The 17,125-nt window shown below is 41.5% G+C and overlaps 2 protein-coding genes across 2 annotated transcripts in view; both read right to left on the bottom strand.

Annotated features, from left to right (window-relative positions):
- LOC118455873 (NACHT, LRR and PYD domains-containing protein 3-like) overlaps positions 1-17,125 on the bottom strand; it is a 240,091-nt gene that overhangs the window by 165,435 nt on the left and 57,531 nt on the right. The window lies entirely within an intron of this gene.
- On the bottom strand, positions 818-16,280 carry LOC148100097 (protein NLRC3-like). The gene is made up of 7 exons (XM_087850472.1): positions 14,646-16,280; positions 13,291-13,464; positions 12,904-13,077; positions 12,554-12,727; positions 9,276-9,449; positions 1,801-1,847; positions 818-1,652 (listed from the first exon to the last, which is right to left on the bottom strand). The coding sequence occupies exons 1-7, from the start codon at positions 16,064-16,066 to the stop codon at positions 1,114-1,116; spliced, it is 2,703 nt and encodes a 900-aa protein (XP_087706598.1). The 5' UTR covers positions 16,067-16,280; the 3' UTR covers positions 818-1,113.

The following is a 17,125-nucleotide window of genomic DNA, read 5'->3' as shown; positions in this document are numbered from 1 at the left end:
TTGTGTTGCTTTCTTGGTTAGAGTTCCTCACAAATGTCCAGATTATTCTTCTAATGAGGCGTCGACCATGTTTTCAGTTCTTTGGAAGAAAACATCGCCCTTTGCCATCCTTACTTTTCTTTGACTTCTTCAAATGCAGCTGAACTCCAGCTGGTATTTTATTGGACTTTGCAGCTGTTTCTGGTCATCAGTTCATTCCTGCAAACCTCTGAACCTGAACAACAATGATGCTGCATTGCTGGCTGATCCCAAAAGGTTGATTCTGTTCATCTGGACGTTTTCAGAAACGTTTGCTCACTGATCAGGTGACTTGGGGCGATCGTGGCTCAAGAGTTGGGAGTTCGCCTTGTAATCGGAAGGTTGCCGGTTCGAGCCCCGGCTTGGACAGTCTCGGTCGTTGTGTCCTTGGGCAAGACACTTCACCCGTTGCCTACTGGTGGTGGTCAGAGGGCCCGGTGGCGCCAGTGTCCGGCAGCCTCACCTCTGTCAGTGCGCCCCAGGGCGGCTGTGGCTACAATGTAGCTTGCCATCACCAGTGTGTGAATGTGTGTGTGAATGGGTGGATGACTGGATATGTAAAGCGCTTTGGGGTCCTTAGGGACTAGTAAGGCGCTATATAAATACAGGCCATTTACCATTTACCATTCTTCAGTCTCAGCTGACTGCAGCTTTACAACCTTACAAACAGCACATTTGCACAATGACTGAAACCAGCAGCAGCAGCACCTGATATATATGATACTAATATAATACATATACACATATAATCCATACTAATGATGAAGGAACTGAGCTCACAGTCCATTGTTCATTCAGTGAACTACTCAGTTTATTTTGGGCCTCAGAAATGCTCACTCTGTTTGTACATCACTGTCAGCAATAGACTCATTCTGCTGTGTGGACAGGAACACATGTGACATCACTTCCTGTTTGTTTGTGACTGAAGAGGAAGAAGTTTACAAGGAATCATTTAGAAGAGTTTCAAACATCAACTGATTGAATCCATGAATCTGAAAACGTGTTTGTGAGTGAAAGAGACAGACATGTACAGACTGAACTATCTGTTCAACAGTCAGAGTGTTTCTGTAACAGGAGACACTCTTTACACCCCACTCAGCACAGGGACACTGAGGAACCAGACCAGAACCTAAACCCAGGATAAAGAGTTTGAGTGAATGTGGTGTTGAAGGTGTGGAGGTGGATCAGAGAGTCAGAGGAGACTCTGTAGAAGGACAGAGTGCCAGCAGGACAGTCCACATACACTGCTGCTCTGTTAGAGACAGAGGAGGAGGAGGAGGAGGAGGAGATGGATGTTTTTCTGTTATTGTGCCAGACAGACTGAGGACCATCATCAGAGCAGTACAGACTCCAGGACTGATCATTGTGTCCAAACCTACAGTCATTACTGTCTCCTTTCCTTCTGATGCTTCTGTAACTCACTGATATAAAAACGTTTCCTCTCCACTCGACCTCCCAGTAACAGCGACCAGTCAGACCATCTCTACACAGCAGCTGATGATAAAAACCATCAAATCTGTCTGGATGATCAGGATATGACTGAACCTCCTCCACATGTGTCACCTTCCTGTTGTTGTCAGACAGTTGGAGGTTTGTGTTCACTGTGTTTGTGTTGATTGTGAGTTGACAGGAATCTGATGGAGAGAACAAACACAATCCAGCTGCAGTTATTGATCCATCATCTGTTCATTGATTGACACTTTGATGATGACTCCTGACATGATGAAGATGGTTGAATGTGTGCTGCTTTGTTTTCATGAATCCCATTAAAAACACACTTACACTTCCTCAGACCTGGTGTCAACCATCGGACTCCAGCAGGCTCCACCCTGAAAGGAGGAGGGGGTCAGAGCAGCACAGTCAGCATGCACACATGGACATTACATGGCTCTCATACACACACTGTTACACACTGAGCTCAAAGCTCGGCTCCACTGTTTTATTCAAAGAAATCTACATTTATTTATCAGCACATTTAAAAACAGGTTGAGCCAAAGTGCTGCACAGAGTAGAGAGAAAATAGGAAACATACACAGTAATTACTATAAAGACTCGTCAGAATTGAAAGCTACAGAGTACAAATGTGTTTCCAACCGGGTTTTAAAAATGTCGAGTGTTGGTGACGACCTGATGTGAAGGGCGACTGTTCCAGAGTTTGGCTGCAGCGATCGATAAAGCTCACCTCTGTTTTTACGTCTAGTTCTGGTCAGAAGCTACTTATCTGCAGACCTGAGAGCTCGACTTGGATTATTTTGTTAAAGAGAGATAAGATGGAGCCAATCCATTCAGAGATTTAAAGACCAACAACAAGATCTGGAAGTGGATTCTACCACGTACTGGTAACCAGTGGGAAAAGCTGGAAAAAGCTGGTGATGGGTCGCCTAGCACAGACCCACCGCTGGAACCAGACAATTCATGAGGGAGAGAACTGTGACAACGCCGTTCCTTCACTTGACCTCAGTCGCTCTCGTCTGCTCCCTCGTAACACTGCTCTTTATTGAGGTTACATGAATATGCATAAGTTCATTAACATATGACGTCTTACACAGGTATGAACAAAGAGTACCAGTCTGTGCATAGTGTAGGTATGTGTGTGTGTGTGTGTGTGTGTGTGTGTGTGTGTGTTCCAGATGTGACCCTGTGACCCCAAAGCTGGTGCTAAGAGTCCAGTGGTCCCCCTAACAAAGGGCTCTTATACTTAACCAGACACAGAGTAGGTGTCCTCCTACACCAGGGGTCTCAAACTCGCGGCCCGCGGGCCAATTGCGGCCCGCAGGACGATAGTTTTTGGCCCCCACCTTAATATGAAAATTTAATGTTAGTTTGATAGTGTATGACACTTTACAGTGTTGTGTGCGGAGCTGAATTAACCCACCAATCAGGGTGGGATATGGATCTCAGGGGACACCAGCCGGGCTTGATGCAAGCAGGGAAACATTTCTCAATGAGTAAAAGTTACAGCAGCGTTGCCCTGGAGTGTTTCTTTCTTTTCTGTGCCTGGCTGGCTTCCTCCTTTCTATTGGGCAAACGTGGACATTCGCCCCAGCGCGCTGCGTTCACAACACTTCAAAAAAAGTTGGGTTTTTAAGTTGCTGCCCAGCGGGACATTATACGTATATAGATTTATACACACGTCAGTGGGAGTTTTAGTTATTTTTTCACAGACTAACAACTAACTTTCAACTTTCACAACTAACATCAGAAACAGGTGATGTTATTTGTTATATGTCATGGTGTCATTTCCGCTTCTTTCTCCTGTAACAACAGCCCGGCGCCGTGAGCAGTCGCCTTTTTTGCGCTCGCTATCCCTGTACTTTCTACCATCTGCAAATGCCACGGTGTTCGTGTCGTCATGAAAGACATGAACATCGAGCGTAAAAACAAAGGAGACTGCTACCGGCTTTTTATCTGCCGATCGCCGTGCTACGGTTGCAAGAAAAAGAAGCAGAAATGACGTTCTCTACGCGTTGAGACGTTCCCCGTCCGTCGGCTAAACGCTTGATTGAAACGTCAATGCGACAGTGACACCAAGTACAATTATAAATGTTACATAGCCCCAAACATGTCTTTTTCAAAGCCTGCGGTGAAGAGAAAGGTTGGTGATGAGCACCGACAATTTCAGGAAAAGTGGGAAATGCAATATTTCTTTGTTGAGCACAGGAGCACCCCGACCTGTCTTATTTGCACAGAGAAAGTTGCGCTGCACAAGGAATACAATTTGAAACATCATTACACAACTAGACATGCTGAGGTGGATGCAACATACCAGGGAGATGAGAGAGTGAACCGGGTTGCCAGTCTTAAAACAGTCGCTCTTGATGAGACCACAGACATCACCGACACTGCCCAGCTCCCAATGTATGTCCGTGGTGTTGATGACAGTTTTGAAGTGATGGAGGAGCTGCTCACAGTAATTCCAATGCATGGCCAGACCACCGCTCAGCAGATATTTACAAGCTGTGTGATGCCATTGAGAATGTTGGTTTGCCATGGAAGAGGTTTGTTGGAATAACAACAGATGGAGCGCCATCAATGACAGGGAGGAAAAATGGACTGGTGGCACTTGTTCAAAAAAAACTGGAAGAGGAAGGCGTGGAGTAGGCCATTGCTCTGCACTGCATTATCCATCAGCAGGTCCTTTGCAGCAAATGCCTGAAGTTTGACAATGTGATGTCTATTGTTGTGAAATGCATCAACCAAATCAGATCCAGGGGCTTACAGCACCAAAGGTTCTGTGCTTTTTTAGAGGAAATGGAGTCAGAATATGGGGATGTGCTCGACTTCACTGAGGTACGTTGGCTCAGCAGGGGAAATGTATTAACGAGACTTTTTGAGTTGAGAGCAGAAGTGAAGCCTTCATGGAGAAGGATGGAGTTAGTGTTCCTGTGCTAACTGATCCCAAATGGCTCATGGACTTAGCTTTTCTTGTTGATATAACACATGAGCTTAATGTACTGAACAAGACGTTACAAGGCCAGGGGCAACTTGTCAGTGCTGCCTATGACAACGTGAGAGCATTCTCCACAAAACTTGCGCTCTGGAAAGCTCAGCTCTCTCAGACAAACCTTTGCCATTTCCCAGCATGCAAGGCACTCGTGGTTGCATGCACACCATTCAGTGCTGACAAGTATGTTGATGTCATTTTGAGACTACAGGACGAATTTGATCACAGATTTGCTGACTTCAAGACACACAGAGCCACCTTTCAAATTTTTGCGGACCCCTTCTCCTTTGATGTGCAAGATGCCCCTTCTGTGCTTCAAATGGAGCTCATTGAGCTGCAGTGCAACTCTGAACTCAAAGCAAAGTTCAGGGAGGTGAGTGGAAAAGCAGCTTGGACAATTTTTGAGAGAATTGAGCCCTAGTTTCCCTCGGCTTTCCCGAATGTTCAAGCGGACCATGTGCCTTTTTGGTAGCACATACTTGTGCGAAAAGCTCTTCTCCACTTTGAACTTCAATAAGTCCAAGTACAGGTCCAGACTTACGGATGATCATCTTCAAGACATACTGAGGGTCGCAACTGCTTCCTCCCTCAGGCCAAATCTGGCTCGGCTATGCGAGAGGAAACGCTGCCAGGTCTCTAGCAGCAAGGAGTAGGCAAGAGAAGCCATGTTCAGAAGAACAGTTCATTTTCTACAGTGTTCCATTCATGTTCAGAAGAAGGTTATAGAACTGTTAATACAGACATTTCAATCTAAATACAGCAGATATAGAAGACTGAAAAAAACACATAAGTTCACTGACTAAAAATATCTTATTATTATTTTATTTATGTATTACAGATTGATTTATTTTCTTATTAATTCTTAATTTGTTTATTTATTTTTCATATTTTGTGTTAAAAATAAAAATAAAGAGATTTGAGAAGATTGGAATTTTTTAACCATGCCTTTCTTGTGGAAAACCTAATGCGGCCCAGCCTCACCCAGACTCTGCCTGCAGCGGCCCCCAGCTAAATTGAGTTTGAGACTCTTGTCCTACACCATAAATCAGTAAGAGAGGGTACGACCTCTCTCATGGCCCTAAGTGGTGTGTGCATGCCAGAGCACTCTGGAAGGCACACAGAGTCTTTACAGACTACTGAGGATCAAACCTCTATCATTATGCAATCAATTATATAACTCTAAGCATACATGAGTAAATATTTCTAAGCATAAATGACAATCAACAATATAAACCTTACAGCTGGTTTTCATAACAGAATTTATTTGTTTCTCACATGAGAAAGAGCTATCGAGAAACACTCCTAAATCTTAAGTTCTTAACTTTTCCAGTGGGCCAAGGTCAACATTATCTGCTAATGCTAAATAGGCTGCCGTTATTAACTAATGCTTATTTGATGTGAATTAGCATTATGCACTAATGCTAACACTCACTTTTTAACAATGTGAGTAGCTAATGCTAACACTATTTCCCTTAACTTTATAACAATGTGAACGGCTAATGCTAACACTCTTTTCCCTAGCATTACAACATCTGAGCTGCTAATGCTAAGTAGGCCGCCATTAGCACCTACGTCTAATTTAAGGCAAATACAAAATTAGAACCTAATGCTCATATCGTTTTCCTTTGCTTTATAACAATGTGAGCAGCTACTGCTAAATAGCATTAGCTAATAACAGCAGTCTAATTTAATGCAAGTTAGCCTCATTTGCATTATAACGATGTGAGGAGTTAATACTAAGTATGCTGCCATTAGCGGCTAATTCTAATTAGGGGTGAATAATTATTACCAGCTAATGCTAATATCGTTTTCTCTTCCCTTTTAACAATGTGAGCAGCTAGTGCTAGGTAGGCTGATGCTACCAGCTAATGCTAAAGCTAATTTAATGTGAATTAGCATTACATTACTGAGGAGTTAATGCTAAGTAGACTGCCATTAGCAGTTAATGCTAATTTTAGGTGAATAGGAATTGGCAGCTAATGCTAATACCATATTTTCTTGCTTTATAACAATGTGACCAGCTAATGCTAAGTAGGTTGCCGTTATAAGCTAATACTAATTTGAGGTGAATTAGCATTACATTAGTGAAGAGTTAATGCTAAATAGGACGCCATTAGTGGCCAATTCTAATTTTAGGTGAATAACCATTAGCAGCTAATGCTAATGCCATATTTTCTAATTTGAAGTGAATTAGCATCCTCCGCTAACGCTAACTCTTTTACCTTGCATTATAACAATGTGAGCAGCTAATGCTAAGAAGGCTGCTGTTATTAGCTAATGCTAATTTGATGAGAGTTTAGCATTATCGGGTAATGCTAACAGTTTTCCCTTCCCTTTTAACAATGTTTGCAGCTAGTGCTAGGTAGGCTGATGCTAGCAGCTAATGCTAATTTGATGTGAATTAGCATTAGTATTAACTCCTCACTAATATAAGTAGACTGCCATTAGTGGCTAATGCTAATTTTAGGTGAATAGGAATTGGCAGCTAATGCTAATACCATATTTTCTTGCTTTATAACAATGTGACCAGCTAATGCTAAGTAGGTTGCCGTTATTAGCTAATACTAATTTGAGGTGAATTAGCATTATCCGCTTATGCTAACAAAGGTTTTTCTTACTTTTTAAAAATACGAGTAGCTAATGTGAACATTTTTTTTATTCAATTTTAACTTTTCCCCCTGCAATGTGAAGAGTTAATGCTAAAAAGGACGCCATTAGTGGCTAATTCTAATTTTAGATGAAAAAGCATTAAAAGCTAATGCTAATACCATATTTTCTTGCTTTATATCAATATCAGTAGCTAATGCTAGGTACATAGCCATCATTAGCTAATGCTAATTTAGGTGAATTAGCATTATCCACTAATGCTAACATAGTTTTTGCCAACTCTTTTCCCTTGCATTATGACAATATAAGCAGCTAATGCTAAGAAGGCTGCCATTATTAGGTAATGCTAATTATAATGTGTGTTAGCATTATCCGCTGTTGCCAGCAATGTGTTATCTTACCTTTTAACAATATCAGCAGCTAATGCTAACATTACTTTCATTTCAGTTAAGCCTATTTAGCATTAATTAACTTCATTTAGCATCAAGAAGTTTATGCTAAATAGGCTACCATTAGTGGCTAATGCTAATTTTAGGTGAATAAGCATTGGCAACTAATGCTAATACCATATTCTCTTGATTTCTAACAATGTGAGCAGCTAATGCTAAGTAGGTTGCCGTTATTAGCTAATGCTAATTTATCCGCTAATGCTAACAATTTTTTTTCTTACATTTTAACAATGTGATATGTGTTACCGTTAATAACTATTGCTAATTTGATGTGAATTAGCATTATCAAATAATGATAACTACTTTGCTAACAATGTTTTTTCTTACTTTTTAACAATACGCCATTAGTGGCTAATTCTAATTTTAGATGAAAAAGGATTAACAGCTAATGCTCATACTGTTTGCTTTGTAAGAATGACAGCAGCTAATGATACGAAGTTACCGTTATTAACTAATGCTAATTCACATCAAATTACCATTAGTTAATAACGGTAGACTCTTTTCCCCTGCATTATAACAATGTCAGGAGTTAATGCTAAGTAGGCTGCCATTAGGGGCTAACTCTAATTAGGGGTGAATAATTATTAGCAGCTAATGCTAATACCGTTTTCTCTTTCCTTATAACAACTCGAGCAGCTAGTGCTAGGTAGGCTGATGCTACCAGCTAATGCTAAGCTAATTTGATGTAAATTAGCATTATATTAGTGAGGAGTTAATGCTAAGTAGGCTGCCATTAGCAGCTCAAGGTAATTTGAGGGGAATAAGCACTAGTAGCTAATGCTAATACCCTTTTCTCTTGTGTTATAATGATGTGAAGTTAATGCTAAATAGGCTGCCATAAGTGACTCTTTTCCCTTGCATTATAACGATGTGAAGGGTTTATGCTAAGTAGGCTCCCATTAGCAGCTAAAGCTAATTTGAGATGAATAAGCATTAGTAGCTAACGCTAATACCCTTTTCTCTTGTGTTATAATGATGTGAAAAGTTAATATTGTTCTCAAACAACAGAATGAGAATGAAATATTGATTCTAACAGGGCCCATAAACAGCATTAGCTTAGCAGCATTAGCTTATCAGAGTTTCCATTATGGTCACACAAATCCTTAGCAGAGCAAAGTGGCTTACTTAGGAATAGCTGCTCAAGTTGTAGAAAGCAAAGGGAAAACAGTATTAGCATTAGCTGCTAAATGTGCACTTGAGAACAAATCTATTGTGAATTCAGCTGTGAATGTAGAGTTTCCAGTAAGCTTCCATTTCCAAATGTTAGCTGCTCCTGTCTGCCTCTTTGTCACACACACAGACTGAAACGATTCACAGCCTTGTTTCATCCTTCTGTCAGTGTCACTGACTGCCACTGTGACTGTGGACATACAGCATAGGAAACATACACATGGCTGACACTTTATTAGGTACAGTGCCCACTATCTCAGGTACACCTGTGACCTAATAAAGTGTATCTAAAGTTAAAAAAATGTTGTCTCTGTCCAAATATTTATGGACCTAACTGTAGGTGTACTTTTAATGAAACTCTCAACATGACTTATCACTTATCATTAATGTTCCTGCAAACAGACTCCTTGGAGACCCCCTACATAAATATCCATGTACTATCCAGCTAGACTAGTGTGTCTGTCCCTGAAAATATTCCTGCATGTGTGATTGTTCATGTCTCATCTGCAGGAAACAAACAGGAACTGAGTGAAGGACACAGGAGATGTTTCCAGCTCTTCCTCCTCTATCAGACATTATCTCCATACCTGAGAGTGTCCAGTCTCCAGCCTGGATCCTTCAGTCCAGCCGACAGCAGCTTCATTCCTGAGTCACCTGGATGATTGTAGCTCAGGTCAAGCTCTCTCAGATGGGAGGGGTTGGAGCTCAGAACTGACACCACAGAAGTACAGCCTTCCTCTGTGATCAGACAGCCTGACAGACTGCAGACACACAAAACAACAACAATCCGTCTGTTATCCATCTCTATGGCAGCATAACTAAGGGATGGTTCAGGGTCACCTGATCCAGCTCTATTATAAGCTTTATCAAAAAGGAAAGTTTGAAGCTGATCTTCAAAGTAGACAGGGTGTCTGTCTACTGAACTCAAACTGGGAGCTGCTTCCACACCCAGTCCAACATAGCCAGGCTTTCTTTGTGTTTGCTGCTTTGATAAAACCTCAAATCCCAGTCAGAGATGATGAGCATCATCACAGTGATGATCATTTCTCTGTTAACCCAGGCTTTCTGCTTCAGGATCTGTGCACGCTCAGAGAACAAGGAGACCTTTAAACATCATTTCACTAAATGGATGGACTGAGCACAGCCTACAGATGAACTGGATAAATAAAGATTTGACTTCAGTGTGCTCAGTGTTCCTGTGTATTCCTAACATATTCCTAACATGATAGCTGCACTTTAGAGCTCTAAAACTGGAACTGACACATATTTAAACTCTACATGTTACTCAGTACATTCAGTTCTGACACTCGCCCACAGTCCAACAAAGGAAACATGGAGATCACATCAGTTTGTCACCAAAGTCTAATTATTCCAGAGGGAAGTGTTGATACAACTAAAGTTATCTGGAAGCAAAGTTGAGTTTTTTATTGTCGGAGTACTTCATGTCTGAAGTATCTCTTAAATGCATTACACGCTGTTGATGCAGCAAACAAACCACCCAAACAAACAGAGGTGGGAGGCTTGGGCAGACTACGTAGATTCAGCTTGTGGGAGGAGTCTAGATAAACCAAAGAAAGACAAGCTAACAAACGCCACAGTGAAGTGAGTAGCTACAAACTGCAGGCCGATTATTGTTGTTGAAGAAGTCGGTCTGAGGAACGTTCTTAGGATCAACAAATGACGGCATGTATGAGCCTCTCTCAAGACGCACCATCACAAGAAGAATACATGAGCTGTAGAAAAAGGAGAGACTACGAAAGCCACGGTGTTACAATGTGCACCAGCTGTTGGTCTCTCTGGAGACTACTGGGCGTGGCTGGGTAAGCATGGTTACCTGGGAGTTACAGTACATGATATTAATGAAGAGTGGGAGCTGCGTTCTATAGCAAACAATTTGTTATGAGGTAATCAGCTGATCTTAGTTTAACTGGAAGCCCTTCACAATAATTGCAGTCTTTATTTTTTCCAACAAGTCACACTAATGTCGTTTAGTTTGTATAGTTTTTGTAGTAGAAGTATACTACAGTACCCTGATCACTGATAGGATAGATTTATGTAGATACACCTTTGTGTTTAACTTTACTGCATTATAGTACTGTGATCTTTGTCCTTATATATGGCTATATTAGCTATACTGATGTATGTACATATATGTACGTACATATAACTGGATATGTAACTTATCTATTCATCTTATTTGTCATGTATTTGTATTGTGTACTTCCTTTTTGTAAGAAACCACACACGTGATCACAGCCACAAGAATCAATCAGTGAAAGAATAAAGTGCCTCAATCCAAACCTTAAGCTCCTTATTCCACACGCTGGGATTATTTGGCCTTCAGTGGTGTTCTAGCTGACACACCGGAGTGACCGGAGTGCTAAAGAGTGAATCAGACACACCAGTGTCATCCCTGATATCTCCACTACATTTAATCATGCTTCAGTTTGTGGCTGGACTGCTAGTTAGCTGATCTGCTAGTTAGCCGGTTCGCTAGTCAGCTGGTGTGCTGACCAGCGAACCAGTAGGTTACAAGATGAGCTTGTCTGTCTGATGAGCTAGCTCTCTCTGTCTTGGTCGTTTTGTCCTTGGGCAAGACACTTCACCTACCGCTTACTGGTGATGACCAGAGGGGCCGATGGCGCAATATGGCAGCCTCGCTTCTGTCAGTCTGTCCCAGGCCAGGTGTGGCTACAACTGTAGCTTACCTCCACCAGGTGTGTGAATGTGAGAGTGAATGAATAGTGGAATTGTAAAGGGTCTCGAAAAGCGCTATATAAATGCAATCCATTATTATTATTAAGAGCATCTTTAGGCCTGACTGTGCTCATTCTTCCTCCAGCCTCTCCTTACCAAAGATAACAACTACATCAGTATTAGCTCAATAACGATTTCTGCAATTCAATTGTGGACATTCATTTTTAAACCTTGTGTAAAACGATAAAACCTAAAAGTCTGAGTATTATTCTTTGTGCAAACAGCTCTTGCAGGTTACCCCGGACTTAATAATTAAATAATAATAATGATAATAACCTTTCCTTTAAGCAGCTGTTCAGGCTACTAAACTCATCCCAGAAATAACAAGTGACACCATTAATAGTGGAGCTACCTTTAACAGGTGAAACTGATTTGACCTATAAGGCTACTGCAGTTACTTCTTATCAGGGTTAGTAGGGAAGACATCTGGATGAGGTAGTTGGTAGTATGTAGTTAGTACCGGGCGAGTCCCCTCCCCCACATCGGCACCAGAACCCTGTATTATCTACAGGGTAAGACGGCCTGTTTTATCAAACTATGGCCATTACTACTGTGATCATTTGCAGCCCAGTGAGCCGCTCTCTCCGCTGGGATTAACCACTGGAGCTCACCCAGTCATCCCTCTCTTTCTCTCAAGAAGAAGTGAAATAAATATATTTATTATGTTACGAGTCTAATATTCTTTAAACCAAACTGTAACGAATAAATCAAGCAAGAAGATTTGGTCGCTCCAAGTGTTGTAGAAGAAAAGATAAATATCTCATTTTGAGAAAACAGCCTTTAAAATTAACTAAGTACTGTGAATAAAAAACAGACAGCGAACCAATCAGTAGTCGCCAATATCCTCCTAATTTCATTCACAAAGAAATCAAATATATATATTATGGGCCCAAAGGAGCCTAAATCTTTAAATTAGGCAGTACATGAAGTATTTTTTTTAATTAAAAAAAAAAAGCCATGACTATAACAACTTTTAGTAATTCAGAGTCCAATTATCCACTCAAATGTGAATAAAAGTTCACTTGACAGCTGTATAAAAGTTACCTGTTTATACAATAATATAAATCACATTTCAAATGATCATCTGTGGAAAAGTTTAAATCCTGACCTGAGAGTTTCCACTGCACACTGGGAACTCTTTAGCTGAGCAGACAGAAGCTTCACTCCAGAATCCTGCAGGTCAGAGTTACTCAGGTCCAGCTCTCTCAGACTGGAGGACTGGGAGCTGAGGACTGAGAAAAGAGCTTCACAGCTTCTCTCTGACAGGTTACAGCCACTCAGTCTGAAAAATAAAAGACAATCTATACAACAAATACTCATGTAGAGTTTGTTAATACATTTCACAACATTAAATCTTGACTTTCTATTTTTAAAGGAAACATTAACATACTAAGATACAACATCATATGGATGAACTTTAATTAATAATTCTAAAAACAAACTGTTTTCTGATCTGACCTCAGAGTATTCAGTTTACAGTTTAAACGTTGTAGTCCAACAGAGAGAAGCTTCACTCCTGAATCCTGCAGCTTTCTGATACTCAGGTCCAGCTCTGTCAGACTAGAGGACTGTGAGCTGAGAACTGAGGACAGAGTTTCACAGTTTTCTTCTGAGAGTTCACAGATGTTAAGTCTGAAGATAAAAACATGAATAAAGATTGTTGTTAAAGTGTAATCAGGGTGCAATAGCTTATTGTCTTGTGCTGAGCAGGTTAGTAAAACTTCACTTTAACATGGAACTGAATAAAAATGCTATGAAACAAGGATAACTGGATAAAGATATAAACAAAAACAAACATCAAACACATAAACAAACAGAACTAAACAGAATACAAATTGATCTGACCTCAGAACATTCAGTTTGGCGTGTGGACTCTCCACTGCAGCAGACAGAAGCATTACTGCTGAAGCCTTCAGGCTGTTGGTACTCAGATCCAGTTCTCTCAGACTACAGGACTGGGAGCTGACGACTGACAACAAATTTTCACAGCCTTCCTCTGAGATGTTACAGCTGCTCAGTCTGAGAGAGAAAGGGAAAAAAACAAAAAAACAAACAATATATGTGATCAAATGAAATTTGTTTATATGTTGAACCTTTTTTTAAATTTTATTTTAAAACTATGAGTGCTACCAATCCAGTGTACACGATTGGTACCTTGATGGTACCTTGCTCAGGGGTACCACAAGGTAGCTATTCAGTGGATTCAACCCCTGACCTTATGATCATGGTGCGACCGCTCTACCTACTGAGCTAATAATTCTGTGTACACTATCATACAATATTAACTAAAACAATTATTTTAGAAAATTTTACTAATTCAATAATCATTATGCTCATTACCTGTGTATTGTGAGGAACACTGGATTTTAAACACTAGCTGTATAAAACTCTTCCTGTTAAAGGTGCGTATAAAAGAGATGAGCTGAAATGCAGACTTCATGGAGAATGTTTGCTGTCAGGATATATCAAAGAAAAAACAGAGATCCATCCAGTCTCTTCCAATAAGCCCACAGAGGGACAGACAACCACTCTCACTCACACCTGCATGAAGTTTAGATCACCAGGTAACCTAACTGCATGTCTGTGGGCAGTGGGAGGAAACTGTAGAGGACCCAGAGTGAACCCACTGTAATTCTGTGGTAACACTGGTTATGGAAGCCTTACAGTTACATATGGTTACTGACAAGAAACACGACCTCAGTGGCAATTTCAGTAATGAAGACCGAAGTTCTCCCTCCATACGGGATGAAAACATGACAGCACAGCAGAGATTTATATTTAAAAAGGGAGAGTGTGCACTGAAAGTGAGATACAAACTTGAACTTGAATTACGAACATCATAAAAAGATGTAGGTGAAGTCTGGTAGCTGAAGTTTGTGCTTTAGAATAAAACAACCAAACTCCTGGAGTTGGAGACCAGTGAACAAGCTGAGGATAATAAACCTGTCAGAGGGGCTGAAGCATCAGAGCTCATGTTCTTATAGGCTGGGTCTGGATTGTCCTTTGATAAGAGTTACAGAACAAAGTGTGTTTTAGAAATGCTGGAGTGAAACATTAAAACTACCATATATTTACTGAGTGACTGATGATCATTTAATTCACTATTTTAAAAAAAAATGTTACAGTGCTCTTTGAACTCAGCATTTCTGATTTATTTCCCATGATTTTAACAATGAAGTGATGACAACATGTTTACTTACAGAGCTTTGTTGGAGGCTTTGACCACTGGCAGCATTCTCAGAAGAGCCTCCTCTGAAGTAGAGTATTTCTTGAAGTCAAACTCATCCAGATCTTCTTCTGATGACAGTAAGATGAAGGTCAGAGCTGAGCACTGAGCAGGAGACAGTTTACCTGTGGAGAGACTTCCTGAAGTCCTGTGCTGTTGGATCTCCTCCACTAGAGAACGATCATTCAGTTCATTCAGACAGTGGATCAGATTGATGCTTTTCTCTGCAGACAGATTCTTACTGAGCCTCGCCTTGATGTACTGAACTGTTGCAAGAGTGATTCCTGAAATACTTCCTGTCTGTGACATCAGGGCTCGTAAGAGACTCTGATTGGTCTGCAGTGAAAGACCCAGGAGGAAGCGGAGGAACAAATCCAGGTGTCCATTTGGACTCTTTAGGGCCTTGTCCACAGCACTCTGGTAGAAGTGTTTCTCTGCAGATTCTCCTGTTTCAGACTTCTTGGAGGTTGTTTGTTGTTCTTCCATCAGATTGAGTCCAGAGTTGATGAAGGTCAGATGGACATGAAGAGCAGCCAGAAACTCCTGAACACTCAGATGGATGAAGCAGAACACCTTGTCCTGGTACAGTTGTTTCTCCTCTTTAAAGATCTGTGTGAACACTCCTGAGTACACTGAGGCTGCTCTGATATCGATGCCACACTCTGTCAGGTCTGATTCATAGAAGATCAGGTTTCCTTTCTGCAGCTGATCAAAAGCCAGTTTTCCCAGAGACTCCATCATCTTCCTGCTCTCTGGACTCCAGTGTGGATCTGTCTCAGCTCCTCCATCATACTTGACCTTCTTCACTTTGGCCTGAACCACCAGGAAGTGGATGTACATCTCAGTCAGGGTCTTGGGCAGCTGTCCTCCCTCTCTGGTTTCCAGCACATCCTCCAGAACTGTAGCAGTGATCCAGCAGAAGACTGGGATGTGGCACATGATGTGGAGGCTTCGTGATGTCTTGATGTGGGAGATGATCCTGCTGGACTGCTCCTCATCTCTGAATCTCTTCCTGAAGTACTCCTCCTTCTGTGGGTCAGTGAACCCTCTGACCTCTGTCACCATGCCAACACAGTCAGGAGGGATCTGATTGGCTGCTGCAGGTTGTGTGGTTATCCAGAGGCGAGCAGAGGGAAGCAGTTTCCCCCTGATGAGGTTTATCAGCAGCACATCCACTGAGGTGGACTTTCTAGGGTCAGTTAGGATTGTAGTTTTGTGGAAGTCCAGAGGAAGTCGACACTCATCCAGACCATCAAAGATGAACACAACCTGGAAGTCTTCAAAGCTGCAGATTCCTGCTTCTTTGGTTTCAGTAAAGAAGTGATGAACAAGTCCCACCAAGCTGAACTTTTCCTCTTTCAGCACATTCAGCTCTCTGAAAGTGAATGGAAACATGAACTGGATGTCCTGGTTGGCTTTGTCTTCAGCCCAGTCCAGGGTGTATTTCTGTGTTAAGACTGTTTTCCCAATGCCAGCCACTCCCTTTGTCAGCACTGTTCTGATTGGTTCATGTCTTCCAGGTGAGGCTTTAAAGATGTCTTCTTGTCTGATTGTTGTTTCTGGTCTGTCTGGTTTCCTGGATGCTGTTTCAATCTGTCTGACCTCATGTTCATCATTGACCTCTGCAGTTCCCCCCCTCTGTGATGTAGAGCTCTGTGTAGATCTGATTCAGAAGGGTTGGGTTTCCTGCTTTAGCGATGCCCTCAAATACACACTGGAACTTCTTCTTCAGAGCAGATTTAAGGTTACGGGGACAAACTGCAGCTGGAAGTTCTGAATAATAATAATAAAAATACAACTTTAACAAATATATTTTACAAAATGCTGATGACAATTTCTGACCCACTGAGAAATGACAGAACACACTGGTGTCACAAGTCTCTCATTTATCCAACAGCTTAAATCTTTAGATAAATCCTCTTACTGCTCTGCAGACGGTCAGCCAGCTCCTCCTGCTTCATTCTCCTCAGGAAGTCCACTGTGATCTTCACAAATGCCTCTCTGCTGCTCCTCTGCTCATCATCCTCCCTCTGAAACTCCAAGCACTGGGGCTTATTTGGATTCAGAGCCTTCTGGATCTTCTTCAGCTCGTTCTTCGCAAAAGTGATGATGTTGTCCTCCAGCAGCTGGAACAGAATACTTTATGAATGAGCCACCACTCTGAACTTCAGTCTACACAACATCAAGAAGGTCCTGAGAAAATGTGAACGCTGGTTTGAGGGCGGAGTCAAGGAGGCCATTTATGTGAAAAGGGAAAGACCATCTCTGAATGGAGGAGGGGCCTAAGGGTACATCTGTCACCACCTTTAACAACACTTTAACAAACAACATGAGATTTTAACAGTAATGTAAAAATCCTGTGATTCATTGTTATTAAGCACAAAAAAATCTATGGCTCCGTTTCCATTGGTAGCTGCTCAGATCGACTCACCACAGGTCGCCACGACTGGACTG

This window comes from Neolamprologus brichardi, chromosome 13, assembly GCF_056152115.1.
Source record: "Neolamprologus brichardi isolate AB-2024 chromosome 13, ASM5615211v1, whole genome shotgun sequence".
In the NCBI taxonomy this organism is placed as follows: domain Eukaryota; kingdom Metazoa; phylum Chordata; class Actinopteri; order Cichliformes; family Cichlidae; genus Neolamprologus; species Neolamprologus brichardi.
The sequence above is the reverse complement of the archived record's forward strand: the minus strand, read 5'-3'. Positions and strand labels throughout refer to the sequence as shown.

Bases quoted from the DNA above. Each gene is read 5' to 3' on its own strand.
- LOC148100097 (XM_087850472.1), bottom strand. From the start codon at position 16,066: ATGTTTCCATTCACTTTCAGAGAGCTGAATGTGCTGAAAGAGGAAAAG. The intron at 12,728-12,903 runs GTCAGATCAGAA...TTTATTTTTCAG, and splicing joins TGTAAACTGAATACTCTGAG to ACTGAGTGGCTGTAACCTGT. The intron at 9,450-12,553 runs GTCAGGATTTAA...GTGTGTCTGCAG, and splicing joins TGTGCAGTGGAAACTCTCAG to TCTGTCAGGCTGTCTGATCA.